This window comes from Aythya marila, assembly GCF_965140915.1.
Source record: "Aythya marila genome assembly, chromosome: 8".
NCBI lineage: Eukaryota > Metazoa > Chordata > Aves > Anseriformes > Anatidae > Aythya > Aythya marila.
Genome location: NC_139049.1, coordinates 12,009,245 through 12,024,311, shown reverse-complemented (window position 1 = coordinate 12,024,311; position 15,067 = coordinate 12,009,245). Strand labels below are relative to the sequence as shown.

The following is a 15,067-nucleotide window of genomic DNA, read 5'->3' as shown; positions in this document are numbered from 1 at the left end:
TGAAAGTTCACGCTGTGAGGCTAAAGAGAGCACATTGAGCTATTTTGTAGGCTGGAAAATAGGGGAATGAATTGTACATGCTAGTCTTTAGGCAAGATGAAAGTGGTATTAGGCTATAATCTTAACGCTGCATCGTTTGTCATTTGAAGATGAATTTTAGTCCTAGTCTGGATAGCTTACTTAAACCTCCCAATAATAATCTCTTCCTTTCTAGAAAGAAACTTTTTTTTTTTATCAGGTGAAGTAAGCAGTCTTTGACCAGGGTGGCCTGTGCCTCATTCACAGCCAGTTATCACCTTCTTGTGTTCTTCCTGAGTATTTTTCCAAGAAAATGGTAGATAAGGAAGATGTTCATGCTTTTTTTTTTTTTATGAACCCTTAGAAATGAAGAGCTCTAGCAAACAAGATGCTTCTCAAGTTTTATGATAACTTGGGGAGGTTTTGGGAGGACATGAATATGCTGGAAATGGTGCAATTTGGTCCCAACTGGCTGTATTAGAGAAAATAACTAATGTAAAGGTGCCTGGGAGCATAGCACCTTATGCTGGGATGTTTGTTCCCATTAATTCTTTAACTTTGGTCTTGCTACCTACCTTTTTTCTCTCTCACAGCACCAGTCTTAATACTTTTAGCAGTGTGGCCCTGTTTTGTTGCTTTAAGGAAGTCTTAGAGCGTTCTGTAGCTTCAGTGGTACAGAGAAGTTTTTATGTGAACAGCAGTAGCAGAGCGAAGTCAATATTTCTTTCTTTGTTCATATCTTTGAGATCATTCCTGCATTAAGGCATGAGAAGATCCATGTTGATTGCTTAACCACAAGCAACAAAAGCCTTTTTTTTTTTGTCCAGTAGCACTAGATTGGCTAAAATATAAATCTTGTTTGCACTTGGTTTTGTGTGGTAGGGATTTAACTGGTTAAAAATGAGAAATGTTTTCTGGGTCTCATGAATTAAGTTTAGCTCAACTTCCTTAGTGCCATAAAATGTGAAATACCTGCTTCTCCAGACATATGTGAAGGTCAGTATGTTTGCTTTGTTCCTGTGTCGCATCTGATAGGGAAGATAAACATCATTCAAAGTCCTGTGGCTTGAGGTGTGTGAACAGGTCTGGATAAGCCTCTGATCTTGTCCAAGTTGGCTCCATCTGTAGGGCAATGGTACAGGAATATTTTCTTGACGCCTTTTTCTGTCCTGCTCTGGCATAAAAAGAAATCTAAGTCACTTATGACTTATACCCAGAGACTTAAATAACTTGCTCTGTTTTCACTCTGTCAGCAATTGAAGCCGGTTTTCATGAAGGAAGTGGACAGTCACTTCACAGAGTTTGTGAACAGTTTGGTGGCAAAATCAGCATTCCTGGACTCCTCATCGTCAGCCTCCCTCTTCCCAGCTTCCTGCTCTGAGAAGGAGCTACATAAAGCCAAGTAAGTCAGTTCTAGGCTTGTCCTGTAATAATGTTGTTTTCTGAAATTCCTATTTGCGTTTTTCTTGAATGTTCTCCTTGTTTGCAGGTCCTTGAGAGCCCCTCCAGAACATGGGAAGATATTTACTGCGAGGAGGTCCCTCTTGGAGTGAGTAGTTCAGCTTCACCCTTCCCATTAAATTGACTGACTGAAAATACCCTTGATAACAAACAAACTAGCCCTTACTTAGAGGTGCTCTACTTTCCATAGTGTTCAATCCCCCATGGACTAATCCACCTGAACTTCTCCATTTCTTTCTGAAACACCCAGCCTACAGCTTGCAGGCTTCCCCTAATGTAAATATACAATCCCTCAGTACCATTGGATAATGGCTAATTATTCTTTGTTTGAGGATAAACCAAAGAAGTGTCTGACACGCAGACTGGCTTTTAAATAGTGTTAATTACAGTCTCTTGAATTGGAATGGTGATATCATGTTACCGTACTGTGAAATGCTTTGAAAGCAACTTACTGGAGGTGTGATCTGTTATGTGGACATTATGATAGCATTTGAATCTCTCCCTTAGTGAGCTGTTTGAAGTGAGTCACATCAGGACGATCTATCACATGTTCATCGCTCTTCTCATCGTCTTCATCCTCAGCACGCTTTTAGTAGACTTCATTGATGAAGGAAGGTAAGAGTGCTTTGAGAAGAGAACGGCCGGAGCTAGGAAGTGCTTGCTCCCAAGGAACCAGAGTTACACACAAACGCAGAACGGAGCAGGAAGGAATCCATCCTTGATCTTATTAGAAGGGGGTGTTCAGCTTGGTGTACTTCAAATATGCTGCAATCCCTGTTGAGGGGATATGGAAGTTTCAAATGAAATTACCTAGCCATTGGGGAAAACCTTATGGACAAGTGCTTTATTTCAATACCAGTAGTGAAACAGCAGCCTTCAGCTGCTTGCATTGTTTGGAGGACAGTGTTTTTGAAGAAAATACTTTAAATATGTTAGCAGTCCTTTTTCTGTTTAGAAATGATAGTCCTGGAATGCTGTACTTGTGCTTAAAAATAGAACTTCGTTTATCTTGTGGAAGAATCTCAAGGATATTTGCACAGCCTCTGTTAAGACTGTTCTTTGAAGGTAGCCAGTTCGAAACAGGATTGTGAAAGACTGCTTTCCTCACGCTTGCTAGTTGCTTTAAATAGTATCTTTTTGGCAAGCTGTATCTCTTGTACACAAGTAGGATTACATGTTGATCTTGCTGATTATCTGGTCTTCAGTGTATAAAGCCAGAGCTGTGTCTTGATTATAATTATCTTGGTTGTCTAGGTATAAGAGCGGGCTCATACATTACTGAACATCATTTAGCTGATCCTCACTTAACAGCGGTATAGATTTTGGGAGAAAGTCAGCAATTACCTCTAAAATAGCTGAAGGAATGGGTTAGAATCATAGAATCATTTAGGCTGGAAAAGACCTCAGATCACCTGGTCCAACTGTTAGCCTAGTACTGCCAAGTCCACCATTAAAGCATGTCACTGGGCACTACATTTACAGGTTTTGGAGACCTCTAGAGATGGTGACTCAGGCTGCCCAGCGATGTAGTTGTGACAATACTTCACAACCCTTCAGGAAATAAATTTTTTCCTAATATCCAACCTAAACCTCCCCTGATGCAACTTAAGGTCATTTCCTCTTGTATTATCTGTGATTACTTAATAAAAAAAAAAAAAAAAGAGCTAGATCTGATAATTGAGATCCACTTTGTAATGAGCCTAACAGATAAGAACAAGTTGTGTTGGTGTACTCTGCATTACCTGTTCCTCTGAGCTGGGTTTAGAACAGCTACTTATGTGTAAGAGTAAGCTCTAGTGACTCTGGGCTACAACTGAACCTCTGGGCCTTATGTGTAAGTTTGATTAATGAAATAAATTATTCGGTGTGCGTTTGAACATGTTCGCATTGACCACCCATTTACTGTAAGCCTTTTGTGTGACTTTTAAAAATGAATCCATGTGAAATGTGTACAGTTCTCACAAAGCAGAATTAAATTAGGTTTGATTAGTGCTAGATGTCTATGGTGGCGTGTGGGGAGGGGAGCCTCTCTAGATGTTAAACTCCCTGGGAAGAACTGGTTCTTCATGGATTAGTGCTGTCCTATGAGTGTTCCCCAGAAGCTCTTTTGGACCCTGATTCAGCAGCGCATCGTTCAGTCACATGCTTGTTATTAACAGGGATGAGCTTGAGCATGCTCTCAAAGCACATTCTCATCTTAAAGATGAACTTAAGCCCTGTGGGATTTGAAGGTAAGCTGTTCCTGACAGCACTGATGGCATGTGTCCTTTAGCTTTTATCTGCTCTGCTGGTGGGTGGTCACTTACACCTACCACAGATAGCCCTCTTTTCTGAGCTGAAAACTGCCACAGTCACTTCTGCCTAGTCACTCAAATAATGATGTTTGGACCTTTTGTGAAGGTCTTCAAATAATGATGATCTGACCTTTCACCACTTAGTGAAGTGCAAGTATTTCCTAATGAAACAATGGACTCTGAGTATTGTCTCTTCCCTTGTACCTTTCAGGCTGGTCCTCGGATTTGATCTCCTGGTTTTCGTTTTTGGAAAGTTCCCAGTTGTCTTCTGTACTTGGCTGTGCATGTTCTGTGCCACGGTTGTCATTCCATACGGCCTTTTCTTCCACTGGGCCCAAGGTTACCGCAGCTCCTCCCATCGTGTAATCCGCTCTCTCTTCTATGGGACGTTGTTCACGCTCTTCCAAACAGTTGGACTTGGGTTTGGGCCGACCTATATTGCTCTATCATATGCCCTGCCTCCGGCTTCCCGATTTATTGTAATACTGGAACAGGTAGGTGCCTCTCTACTACCTATGGCTCTGCTGACCCTTCTCTTCAAAATAAAAAGGGTCCTTTTTTCTGATGGGGTTAAGTGTTTCTTTCATTCATTAAATTAAGCCAGGGCTGTGGATGGAGTTAGTCTTTGACTTAAACACTTTCATGTGGCAGGTCTAATGAGGAAAAACTACTGATAACAAACTCTTTGTTTTGATGTGGAAACCACTTTTTTATTTTACCCTAGGATTTTGCAGTTTTTTTTTTTTTCTGAACATGCTTCAAGGCTGAAATTGTATTTCTAGTTGTCCTGTGGATGCTAAATGCCTAAAAGCAACTATAGGGACTTGTGCTGTAGCTCATCAAGAAGCTGTAACACTCCTCTTTTAAGTAAACGTACATAGTCAGCAAGTGATTCCTCTTCCTTTGTTTTGTAGACAGAACTTGGAAATGGAATATTCTTTTTCTGGAGTGGTGGGAGGGATATGAGTTTGTGGAGGACTGCTTAAATGGGTTAATCCAAGGATGGTCAGTGATCAGTGTGTAGAAGAATTAAATTTGGACGAGCCTTCCTTTTGGTCCTTAACTTTAAAAAGAACGAAAAACCCTGCATGGCAGCTACAGATCTATAGGTGGTACCACCGTATTTCAGCCTTGTCGTTGTTGCTTTAGGACACTTAACTTTAACAGCACAGTTTCAGGACTTTGAAATGTACTGTCCTATTGAAAGGGATAGGGTTTTTTGCTTCCCTTTTACTAGCCAGAGTTTTTGGTTAGCTGGCTAGTGGCTTACTGGTCTGATTTGGAATCCCTCTGTACACCATATACTGCAGTCCTATGAACGTAAGTGAGATGTGTTTTGACTCTCCTGAGTCATGATTGTTACAGCTTGTTTCTCCTTGCAGTGTTTTAAATTCCTGACAGTTAAACAGGCTTATGGGCAGAGGAAGCAGCTCTTTCCTGGTAGGAGTAAATTGGAGAGGAGCCAAGATGCTAAAGGTGTTGCCCTAAGATGCTGGATGCAATCTTTGTTGGGAAGTTAAAGTGAGTATTAAGGTGATGTTCTCTTAATATTACAGGTTCGTCTGGTTATGAAGGCTCATTCATTTGTCCGGGAAAATGTACCTCGAGTCCTGTCATCTGTAAAGGAGAAGTCTAGTGAGTAACTTGCCCTGCTTTTTGCTAACAACTGTGCATAACCAGCTCGTGCTTACCCTCCATTGCTCTGACACCCTGGTGGTGAGGCTCTGGGATGGTCTTGTGCATCATGACTTCAGTCTGAACCTTTTCATTTGGTATTAAACAATGAGCCAGACCATTCAGATTTGTCTTGCTTCAGCAGGACTCTATTTCTGCTTCTGTGATCAGTACGTAGAGGGTGCCTGCACATCCCCAGTTCAGTGTTCTAGTGAAATGACAGCAATTCCAGAAGAACATCCAAGAAGCTCTCTTGGTGATGTTTGCCAGAGCTGAACATGAACCCCTGTTTTGATGCTGGCCTTACAGTTCTCTTTTCCGTAGGAGAAAAGGAAACGTGATATCCGGGTGTTAGCACTGTACTGCCTGTTAGCCATCCTGACCTATTAGCTGTGCTTCACGAGGATAATTCCTTCTGATATGTCTAGTTTGCTTTATCCCCTGGGAATCCCCTACCCTTAGTTCTATTCTGGTCTTTTTTGAGGTGATGAGAGCTGTATGTTGGGAGAGGGTACTGGGGAAATGAACCCTTCGTTAAGCAACAAGATTGAAGAGCTTTTTCTGTTCTCCTCCTCTAGGCTCAGTACCTATTCCCCGAATTTCTCAATACCTGTACTTCCTCTTTGCTCCCACCCTCATCTATAGAGACAACTATCCCAGGTAATGTGAGCAGCACTAGTAGAATGTTAAAGTAGTCTAAGAACTGAAGCCAACATTCCCTGGATACTATCTATTAAGTTAATGAATTAGATCTTTTCTAAAGATGTGGTTAAATCTTTAACCTGGGAAAGACAGAATGTGGTTATGGAAAGTCCACTAATAATATTTTTTTAATTTGACAGTTCTAGTTTTTCTTTGGGAAGTGCACAGGACATGAAACAGATGAGCTTGTTACTGAATATTGTTGTATGCAGTTCCTGCAGCAGGCTTGTGCATTGCTTCATGCGAGCTTCATGCGATGTTCATAGAAAGCCCTACCTCTAAGTTTGAGGAGGCAGGGCAAAGCCTTTGGAACTAGGAACTCACCAACTTTTCTGTACTTTGTGATGAACTTTGGTAGTGTCAGGTCAGCAGTTTTGTGACTACTAGGCAGATCACCACCTCCTGTGTAATTGCGTAATGCTGCCCTCAAGATCCTTTCCCATTTATGGGGTTGCTGTAGTTGTCCTGCTGTGGTTGAACATGAGGAACCAGCAATTTGGTCCAGGCACCTCTTGTTGAATGGCAAGAGATTAAGAACCTTGAATTCTAAAAAGTCTTTTTCAGAAAATAGATCAGGAAAATAAGTAATTGAAAGGAGGATTTTGCTGAAGACCTATTTAGATGTGACACTTCTTTTTTCTAGGAATCCCATGGTAAGATGGGGCTACGTAGCTACCAAGTTTGCACAGGTGAGTAATACAGCTTTCTGAAGAATGGATTTTCAGAGGTCATGTAAAATGTGTTGCTAAACACTTATCCCCTGGGCACTAAGTTGCTTCACTGTGTTGTGGGTTTACTGGAACAGAATACTTATGGATTTAAAAAAAAAAAAAAAGATAATGGTGTTGTACTAATAATTGTCAGAAATAAATAATCCTTGCTGAAACAAGCCTCCAGAATTATTTTCTTGAGCAAGCAGACTCCCTTCTATACAAACAAAGCTGTGTGTGTAGGGGGAGCAATATCCATGCTCTGTCCCTCTTTCTTCATACTGACGATGCATTGTAATGCACTGGCACAGCAACTGGTCTGCAGATATTCAAACCAATTTTGAAATAAGAGGCCTGAAGTTCAGTGCTTATTTGAGCTGAAGTCTGACCTGATCTTCACTTCAGTGTCAAAGGAGAACCTGTCTGGGCTGTGAGCTTCAGTAGCTTCTTGTGGATTTGTTTCCAAGTAATGGCTTTGTATGACTGGAACTTTAACACAATGCATTCCTGTTTTTTTCTTAAACAAAAAATCGTAGGCCTTTGGCTGCTCACTCTCACAAAAGAATGACAAAGCACACACCTAGTTTACAGGAGTGTTTAAAGCAGTGGCATTTTCACTTCAACTTTCAGAGCAGGGATTTGTAAGCCGGGGAAGGGCTGAGGTGGTTTGGCTTTTACTATCTCCTTTGGAATAAGAGAGTAAGTTATAATACTAGATATAATTACAGCATGTATTTTTCAATTATTTCTAGACTTGTCCTGGACTTAGATCACAAAGCACTTTGCCCACTTACTTTGGCATTGACATAAGTCTTCTGTGTCATGATATCTGAGTTGATAGGACAAGTAGAAACTTGCAACTTCTGTAGTAGCAAAGACCAGTAGAAAAGTTGATTATTTTTTTCCTTCCTGGCTGTGAACACATTCCAGAGATGGTTGCTGCTTCACTTTTTGACTAGACCCTTACGGAAGCTCATTAGTAGCATAGTAAAATTATACTTGTGCTGGCAGCTGCTGTTCCTCTGTTCCTGTCTTCTAGAGCTGTGAGGTGGTAATGTCTTAATTGTGCATTTCTCTTAAAATCGCTCTTCTGTTTCAGGTGCTTGGTTCACTTTTTTATGCCTACTACATCTTCGTGAGACTCTGCATTCCTCAGTTTCGCAATAGTAGCCAAGAAACCTTTAATTTACGAGGGCTGGTACTCTGCATCTTCAACTCCATTCTGCCAGGTAAGACCTGGATCCATAAGTAACTATCTTTATGGGAGAGACAGAAGGGAGGGGAACTGCTTGATACAAGCTATATTTACAATGGGCAAACATGCACAAAGGAGGTCTTATGAGGAAACTTCAGTGTTAAACTTCAGAATTGCGAGCACAAAATAAAAGTTTGTTTTTTGAATTAAGTCTTCAAAGCCAGATTCTAGGCCCTCTTGCCGTCTGAAATAAGAAACTGATATGGTTTTACTTTTTTGTAGGTGGCATAAAGCTTGTGTCAGTGTCTATCAGAACAATTTTGACTGCGTTACATGTTCCAACATGTAGCTGAGTGAGAATACTACAAAATCAATCTCACTCTGTCTTGCTTCTAGGTGTACTTATTCTTTTCCTGGTCTTCTTTGCCTTCCTTCACTGTTGGCTTAATGCATTTGCTGAGATGTTGCGCTTTGCAGATAGGATGTTCTACAAGGTAAGAAGCAGGAGTTACTGTTTATAAAGCATGTGTTATAAAGCTTCTAAACCAGATGCTTTTGTCATGGAAAGGAAAAAGAAGGAAAACAGAAACTTTTTCTTAATGAAGCAACTACAGGATTTTGCTTGTTTTATTCTGTTAGGGCTCAAAGTCGTTGCTGTACTTGAGAGCAGTTTGTAGTTTTACTTGGAATTCTGAATGATTTGTGGGGCAATACGTCTTCCCTTTGCATGAACAGATCCACCCACCAGGCATACCTAATAGCTCTGTTAGCATTTTTTCTTTCATCATTTCAACCACTGCAGATTTAGACAAAACCAAATCTTGATAAACAGAGGAAAATGTTCAAAGTCCAATGGAATGTATTATTTCATGGTGCAAACTGTTATATTGCCTTGGTATTATTTCAATCAACATTTCTTCTTAATATCCTAAAATAGATTTGTAGAATGGGTTGTGCTGAATTAGATTTAATACTCTTTCAACTGTGCTTTCAGGACTGGTGGAACTCCACATCCTATGCAAACTACTACCGAACCTGGAACGTGGTAGTACATGACTGGCTCTATTACTACGCATACAGGGACTTCCTTTGGGTAAGTTACAAGACAGTGCTTTTTTCCAGATGCCCCATCACTGTCTATTGAGAAGCACGCAACAGATTTGCCTCTGCTGGTTTTGGGTAGCCGCTGTACTAGTTAGAGTATCTGTTGCTCACTTCCAAGTCCATTTTGTGCATAAAACATGGATCCGAAGCCTGGTCTCTATTTGGAATGTTGTGATTGACTCAACAGTCTGAACTCATGTTCTATTTTGATGAGCTTTTGATGAGTCGTGCATGGGCTCAATCTGAGAACTCACGTAGGAGACTGGAAATGTCTTAAGAAAAAATTCTAAGGTGTTCTCTAAAGAATTTGCCATTTTATGTACGTCACTCTGCAAAAGAAGGCCCCTTTGGCTAAGGCTGCTTAAAAAAATAATAAATTGAAACAACAAAACTAAAACAGCGGAACAGATTATAACACTTGGTATTCTTCTGTCTTTCAGTTCTTCGGTAAGAAGTTCAGAGCAGCAGCTATGCTGTCTGTCTTCTCAGTATCGGCTGCTGTGCACGAGTACGTTCTGAGCATCTGCTTCGGCTTCTTCTATCCAGTTCTCTTCTGCCTGTTTATGTGCTTTGGAAGTAAGTTCCCAGGAGAGAGTATGTTAATAGGCTGTGGCATCACTGATGTATGGAACTGTTTCCTCTCCAAGAGTCTGCAATTGTGGGTCCAAACTTTGTAAATGGCTTTGTGCAGCTAAACTTGGGACTTAAACAAGCAAGATATGGATGGGGAGGAAGAGACTGTGTATGATGCATACTACTGTTCATGTCACACCATACATATTCAGTAGCACTGCTTCCTTTTTTGCAAAGTCTTAGTTCTGCATGTCAGCAGGTTGGAAGCCTTCTTCCTTTCAAGCTGTAGTGTAAGACAAGTATTATTTTGCTACTGCAGCAAGGAAGAGCACACAAGTGAGGGCTCTTGGATTTTATTTTTGATTTTGAGCTAGAATAAGTTAGAGGGCTTCAGAACTCTAGGCCACCTCTGCCAGTGTGTTTTGGTCACATGCATAACAAATCGGTATTGATCTCCAGGCAGAGAGGCATACAGCTGTGCTAGCTTGCTAGTGAACTTCTTGGAAGTAAAGGTCAGAATCAAGTCCTAGTATTTGCTTTAATGCAGTGCATAATCAGATTTTTGTGCATTACACCAGTGTTAAGGAACAGCCCTGTTCTGGGAATGAAGTGGTGAGGAAGGGGAGTATCCACTAGCATCAGCTGGTTTCCAAGTGATTTTCAGCCGCTTTTCTTGTTTCACCTCTTCCCAGTGGTCTTCAACTTCATTCTTAACGACCGTCGGAAGGGGCCCATCTGGAATGTGATCATGTGGACGTCCCTCTTCCTGGGCCAAGGTGTCATCATCTGCCTGTATAGCCAGGAGTGGTATGCCCGCCAGTATTGCCCTCTGGAAAATGTGAGTGACTGACCCTGCCCTGTGGGATAATTGACCGTATGAGCAGCTTGTTTTTATTGCTTTGGGACAGGGCAGGAATTAAATGGCACAAGCCTTTCTGACAGTCTGCTCTATTAGTTTATTAAGAGGTATTTAGTCTAAAACCCGTAGAATCTCAGAAAGCTCTTCTTAACAAAAGTGCTTTCCTTAGTACTCTTTGCTGACAGTGAAACTGAGGGTGTTTTTCCCACATCTGAGAGGACATAAGGTGCTACTTCCAAGTATGCTCTGGCTGTGTGAATATAACTGTAGCACTCGGCCACTGAGGTCAGGAGAAACTTGTCTAGGAGGCCCACAGAAACTAAGCCTATTGTGCCTTTCCCGGATTAGTGTGGGTGGCAACAAGAATCAATTGCCTATAAATGGTCAGGGTTTTTTGTTGTACTTGCTTTCTCTGACACTTCCTTGGCATCAGACTTCTTCCTACATAAAAGTTTGTTCTGTGCTAGTTGACTTCAGTTTTAGCCAAAGGTGTGCTCAGGCAAATTCAATTTTAAGTCTGATTCCCACTTAAGAGATCGCTGTCATAAATGACAGGCTTCATGAGGTGATAAGCTATTAGTTGGCACTGAGCTGATGTGTCAGAACCACAGGCAGGGCAGAAGGCAGGCAGCTCATTGCAGCTGCAGCTAGACTTCTGTGCCTTTCAGTGGGGATAAGATTAGGGTTGTGGGATATGAAAATGTGACTTGATCTTCCCTGTTAGGGAAGTTTGACTTCAGCAGACCACGCCACAGCTGGTGGCGTTTGCCTGTGACTAACATACTGCCTCTCTGTTTTGCAGCCCACGTTCATGGATTACTTAAAGCCACGTTCGTGGTCATGTCACATGCAGATGTAAAACTGGTATGCTCTGGGCCGCATCACCACAGAAGATCAGAATCATCCTCTGAGTATTTGGACCATTGACCTAACTCACTATGGACTTTCTCTAAGGGAAATTTTGCCTCCTGATTATTTGGGAGAAACTGTAATTTTTAAAAACATTACTGGTGCAACCCAGTTGAACTGGATTGCACCAGGCTTCATAGGCAGCATCCTTTACGTGCTGTCCCTCTTTGAGCCATTTCCATGCCAGTGAAATATTGAGCTGAAGGTGGAATCTACTGGAATCCTACTCATCCAGGGGTCCCCCAAGTTGCTGCTCTTCTGGAAAACAGATAGACTAGTCAGATTTGCTAGTAGCTCGTTTTTGGCTTCCGTCCATCTTCCTTAGCCATCCCTTTGCATTTTTTCTTATTTTTGGTAATGGGATGTCTACAGAACTTCTATTCTTTGTGATCTTGTCCGTTGCTATGACACGGACGAGTGGCAGAGCAACAGGATATTTGCCTCCTTGCTGTGAAAATAGCCAAAGTATTCCTGGATGGCTTTGAACTGCTTTCTATGTACGTTGGCTGCCTGGAGATTTCAAGTGGGCAGAGGAAGAGGGCATTGTCAATTTACTTGTGGCTGCATTGGAGACTCAGATCTTTCTATGTTCAGAAGCAGGGCACAGTGGGTGCATTTTTTTTTTTTTTTTACATGGAAAATTTAGGTTTTCTCTGTATTAAGTTCCCAGCTGACTTTACACTGTTTTGTTTTTTTTTTTCTCAGAAGGCCCTTGTGAGTCAAGGGGTAGTTTTTCTTGTAGCTTTCCCTTTCTGTTCCTCCCAGATAACTAATTCTTTTAACACAACCTCTTTGTAAAACAGCTTGTTCTTTAATTTGGCAGGTGCTTTAAGGTATACAAGTTAAGGCTTTCTGTAGTGAGGAAGATTTGAAATACTACGACTAAACAGCAAGAAAATGCAGCTGACTTCACAGGTACCTAGTGCATTCTCACTTGAAATGGCTGTGTCAAGTTCAACACCAGGAAGTTGTGGTGCCTCTTGCCAATGCGTACTGTAGCAGCTTCTAGCACTGCAGTGGGGAGTAAGGGTTCACCCAGCTGGAGTCGGAGCTGCTTTTCATCTGCCTGTTTGCTCTCCTCAGGGAGGTTTTCAGGTGAAGGTCAGTTTCCTAGATACTACCTTCCCTCTTCTGAAGAGGTAGGACATCCTCCCACATGCTGCTAAAGGGAGAAGCATTAGGTGAATGTGGTGGTTTGGTATCTATAACAGCAGTTACCCTGCCTATTGAGCAGAGCCCCTTCAGTTCCTTTACGTCAGATGGTAAGCACAGAAAGGGACTTAAACAGGATTTGGGTCTGTCTAGTTCTAATGAAATTACAGCTGTTATTGGAGGAGGAGGGTAACCTGATAATTACCTTTAACTTTGGTCACAAGAATTTCTTAAGTACTTAAATGTTCCTAATTGGCACTTTTCAGTAACAGCTTTTCCTTACTGACCTACAGCCTAAGTATTGGATACCAGCAGTATTGGGACTGATGGACTTGTCTCCCAATCCACTTAACACTGTCCTTTGGGATTCTATTTTTATTAACTTGAGGGGAAAAAAAAAAAGCCATTTAATGAGAGCTAAATGATACTTAAATTTGTCCCAGCCTTCAGTCTCCTGTAAGAGGAAATCCCACTCTTCAGAAAGGACACTGTCAGGTCAACTTTGCCAAATACAGCATATGCATATGTGGCTCTCCTCTAAAAATACCTCACACTGGAACTTGTTTGTTGAAACAGCTGAATTGATTTCAAAGAAAGGAGTTCACGCATATGATCAAACGTGGCAGTATTAGTATATAAAATCTGGAGAATTAAATGGATTACTTTCCTCTTGTTCACTATGAATAATCCTAAATCTCTTCTACCTTATCCTATGTGGGAGGAAGGAGTAGTGCTGGAGCAATTAAGCAGTCAGTCAACTCAAGCTTCCTTTTTTTTTTTTTTTTTTTAAAAAAAAAAAAAAGCAAACAAACCCTTCGGCCAAACAGCTCTGTCACTTAATATAGGATGAATTTCAGTCCGGTACTTCTGAGTTGTGGTGCTTGAAACAGTTCTGTACAGATGTAATTGCACTCAGATAGGGTATGGCGGATTTGAGACTTGATTTTTCTTCTTGATGCCTGTGTCAGGTCTTGCTACTATCTCAGTGTTCTCAAAAGGTAATCACGGCACTTTGTGCCAACTTGTAGTGTTTCCCTTTTAGCTGGCACTGTCATATCCCTAACAAAAAATAACAGCATTTACTGTGTCAGTGTCCTTAGTGGTTAAAGCCTGAAGGCTTGAGCACCTGGCAAGCAAAAGGCAACCAAAAATGGTGCCTAGCTGTTGGAACTCGTCTTAGTTCTTTGACAGTTTGAGGCTTTCAGCCTTGTAGATCAAGGCATCTGGCAACGTGCTGTCAGGGAATTATTTTCAATTTCATGGGGTTTTTTAATTGCTTCTGATTATAGGCTTCCTTCCATTTTTCTGAGAGTACTGGAGGGGAAATACGAAGTCCTTTGCACATTACTTTTTTAATTAGTCAGTTACACCATGCTTGTTTTGAGAACTCCTCTTAGCCTGTGAGTACCAGAGCTGGCAGTACGGTGTTCTGGTCAAAGTGAATGCTGAGGTTCACAACCTGCCCTTTTCAAATGCCCAGTAATGGTATATACTGTTCCCTGTGGTTCTTTCCAACACAAGAATTGTAAAGCTTGCTTCCATGGTAACTCCGTAAGTTTTGAGGTAAGAAGCTTCCAGCTTTGGAATGGCAGCCAGTACAGCTGCAGTTCATTGCTCAATAACATCACAAGAATCAGTATTAATTTGGTGAAGTATGTCCAAAATGAGTCCCAGTTCTCATGCAGAAAATGATTTGTTCTCAAGAAGACAATCTGTGCAGTCTTTATGCCTCGTACATGCTGTTGGGATATTTTGCTTCCTGCCTTCCAAAGCGAAGTAATCCTGTAGTTGAGCAGTTAACTGTATGCTGTCCTGTGACAGCTGCCTGAGTAAGGCACATGCTACCTGCTGTGGTGGGAGGGGGCAAAATCCTAATGTCGTTTTTAGTATGAAATGGTGTCATTGACATGGATAAGCCCACCGGCTAACGGACAAGCGAACTGTTAAACTCCCACCCTCTGAACATAGATGGGCTGGAAGCACAGAAGTCCAATGTAAGTGTGACCTGTGAGCAAGCTCCTGCAGGACCAGCTCTGCACAGTGCCTCAGCCAGCTGAGCTCAGCCTCGTTTCTTCTGGTGCTTGTAGCTGGGCCAACTCCCCCTTCCAGGGCAGAGAAGCCTGGGTCTTCATCTGCTGCAGTGGCAAGAAGAGGCAGTGGACAGCACAGCAGCCGGCTCTGCACAGCAAGTGTGTGCTGGCCCCAGCACCAGCGATTCCATGTATGCAACCTGTACCACGTTCTGTCATGCAGAAGAGCTGTTTATAATCTATTACAGCAGTTGAAATATATTTTGCTATTAGGGGAGGAAGAAAAAGTGTCTTGGCCTGTTTCTTTCACTCGTTGGGGAGGGAGAATGGGGGGGCTGCAACAGTGCAAAGAGGAGTGGGGCTGGGTGCAGGGTATAAGGTGTGTG

At 41.9% G+C, this 15,067-nt stretch overlaps 1 protein-coding gene across 7 annotated transcripts in view; it reads left to right on the top strand.

Annotated features, from left to right (window-relative positions):
* Window positions 1-14,958, top strand: part of SOAT1 (sterol O-acyltransferase 1) — a 28,726-nt gene extending 13,768 nt beyond the window's left edge. For all 7 annotated transcript variants that reach the window (XM_082765868.1, XM_082765864.1, XM_082765865.1 and 4 more), the window contains exons 4-16: window positions 1,272-1,420; window positions 1,508-1,567; window positions 1,987-2,094; window positions 3,985-4,267; window positions 5,330-5,408; window positions 6,026-6,107; window positions 6,793-6,838; window positions 7,959-8,088; window positions 8,451-8,548; window positions 9,049-9,147; window positions 9,599-9,734; window positions 10,424-10,569; window positions 11,393-14,958. In XM_082765868.1, the coding sequence (XP_082621994.1) occupies window positions 1,272-1,420; window positions 1,508-1,567; window positions 1,987-2,094; window positions 3,985-4,267; window positions 5,330-5,408; window positions 6,026-6,107; window positions 6,793-6,838; window positions 7,959-8,088; window positions 8,451-8,548; window positions 9,049-9,147; window positions 9,599-9,734; window positions 10,424-10,569; window positions 11,393-11,449 (1,473 nt within the window). In that variant the 3' untranslated portion in view covers window positions 11,450-14,958. The remainder of the gene's footprint in view (window positions 1-1,271; window positions 1,421-1,507; window positions 1,568-1,986; window positions 2,095-3,984; window positions 4,268-5,329; window positions 5,409-6,025; window positions 6,108-6,792; window positions 6,839-7,958; window positions 8,089-8,450; window positions 8,549-9,048; window positions 9,148-9,598; window positions 9,735-10,423; window positions 10,570-11,392) is intronic.
* Window positions 14,959-15,067: the final 109 nt, after the last annotated feature.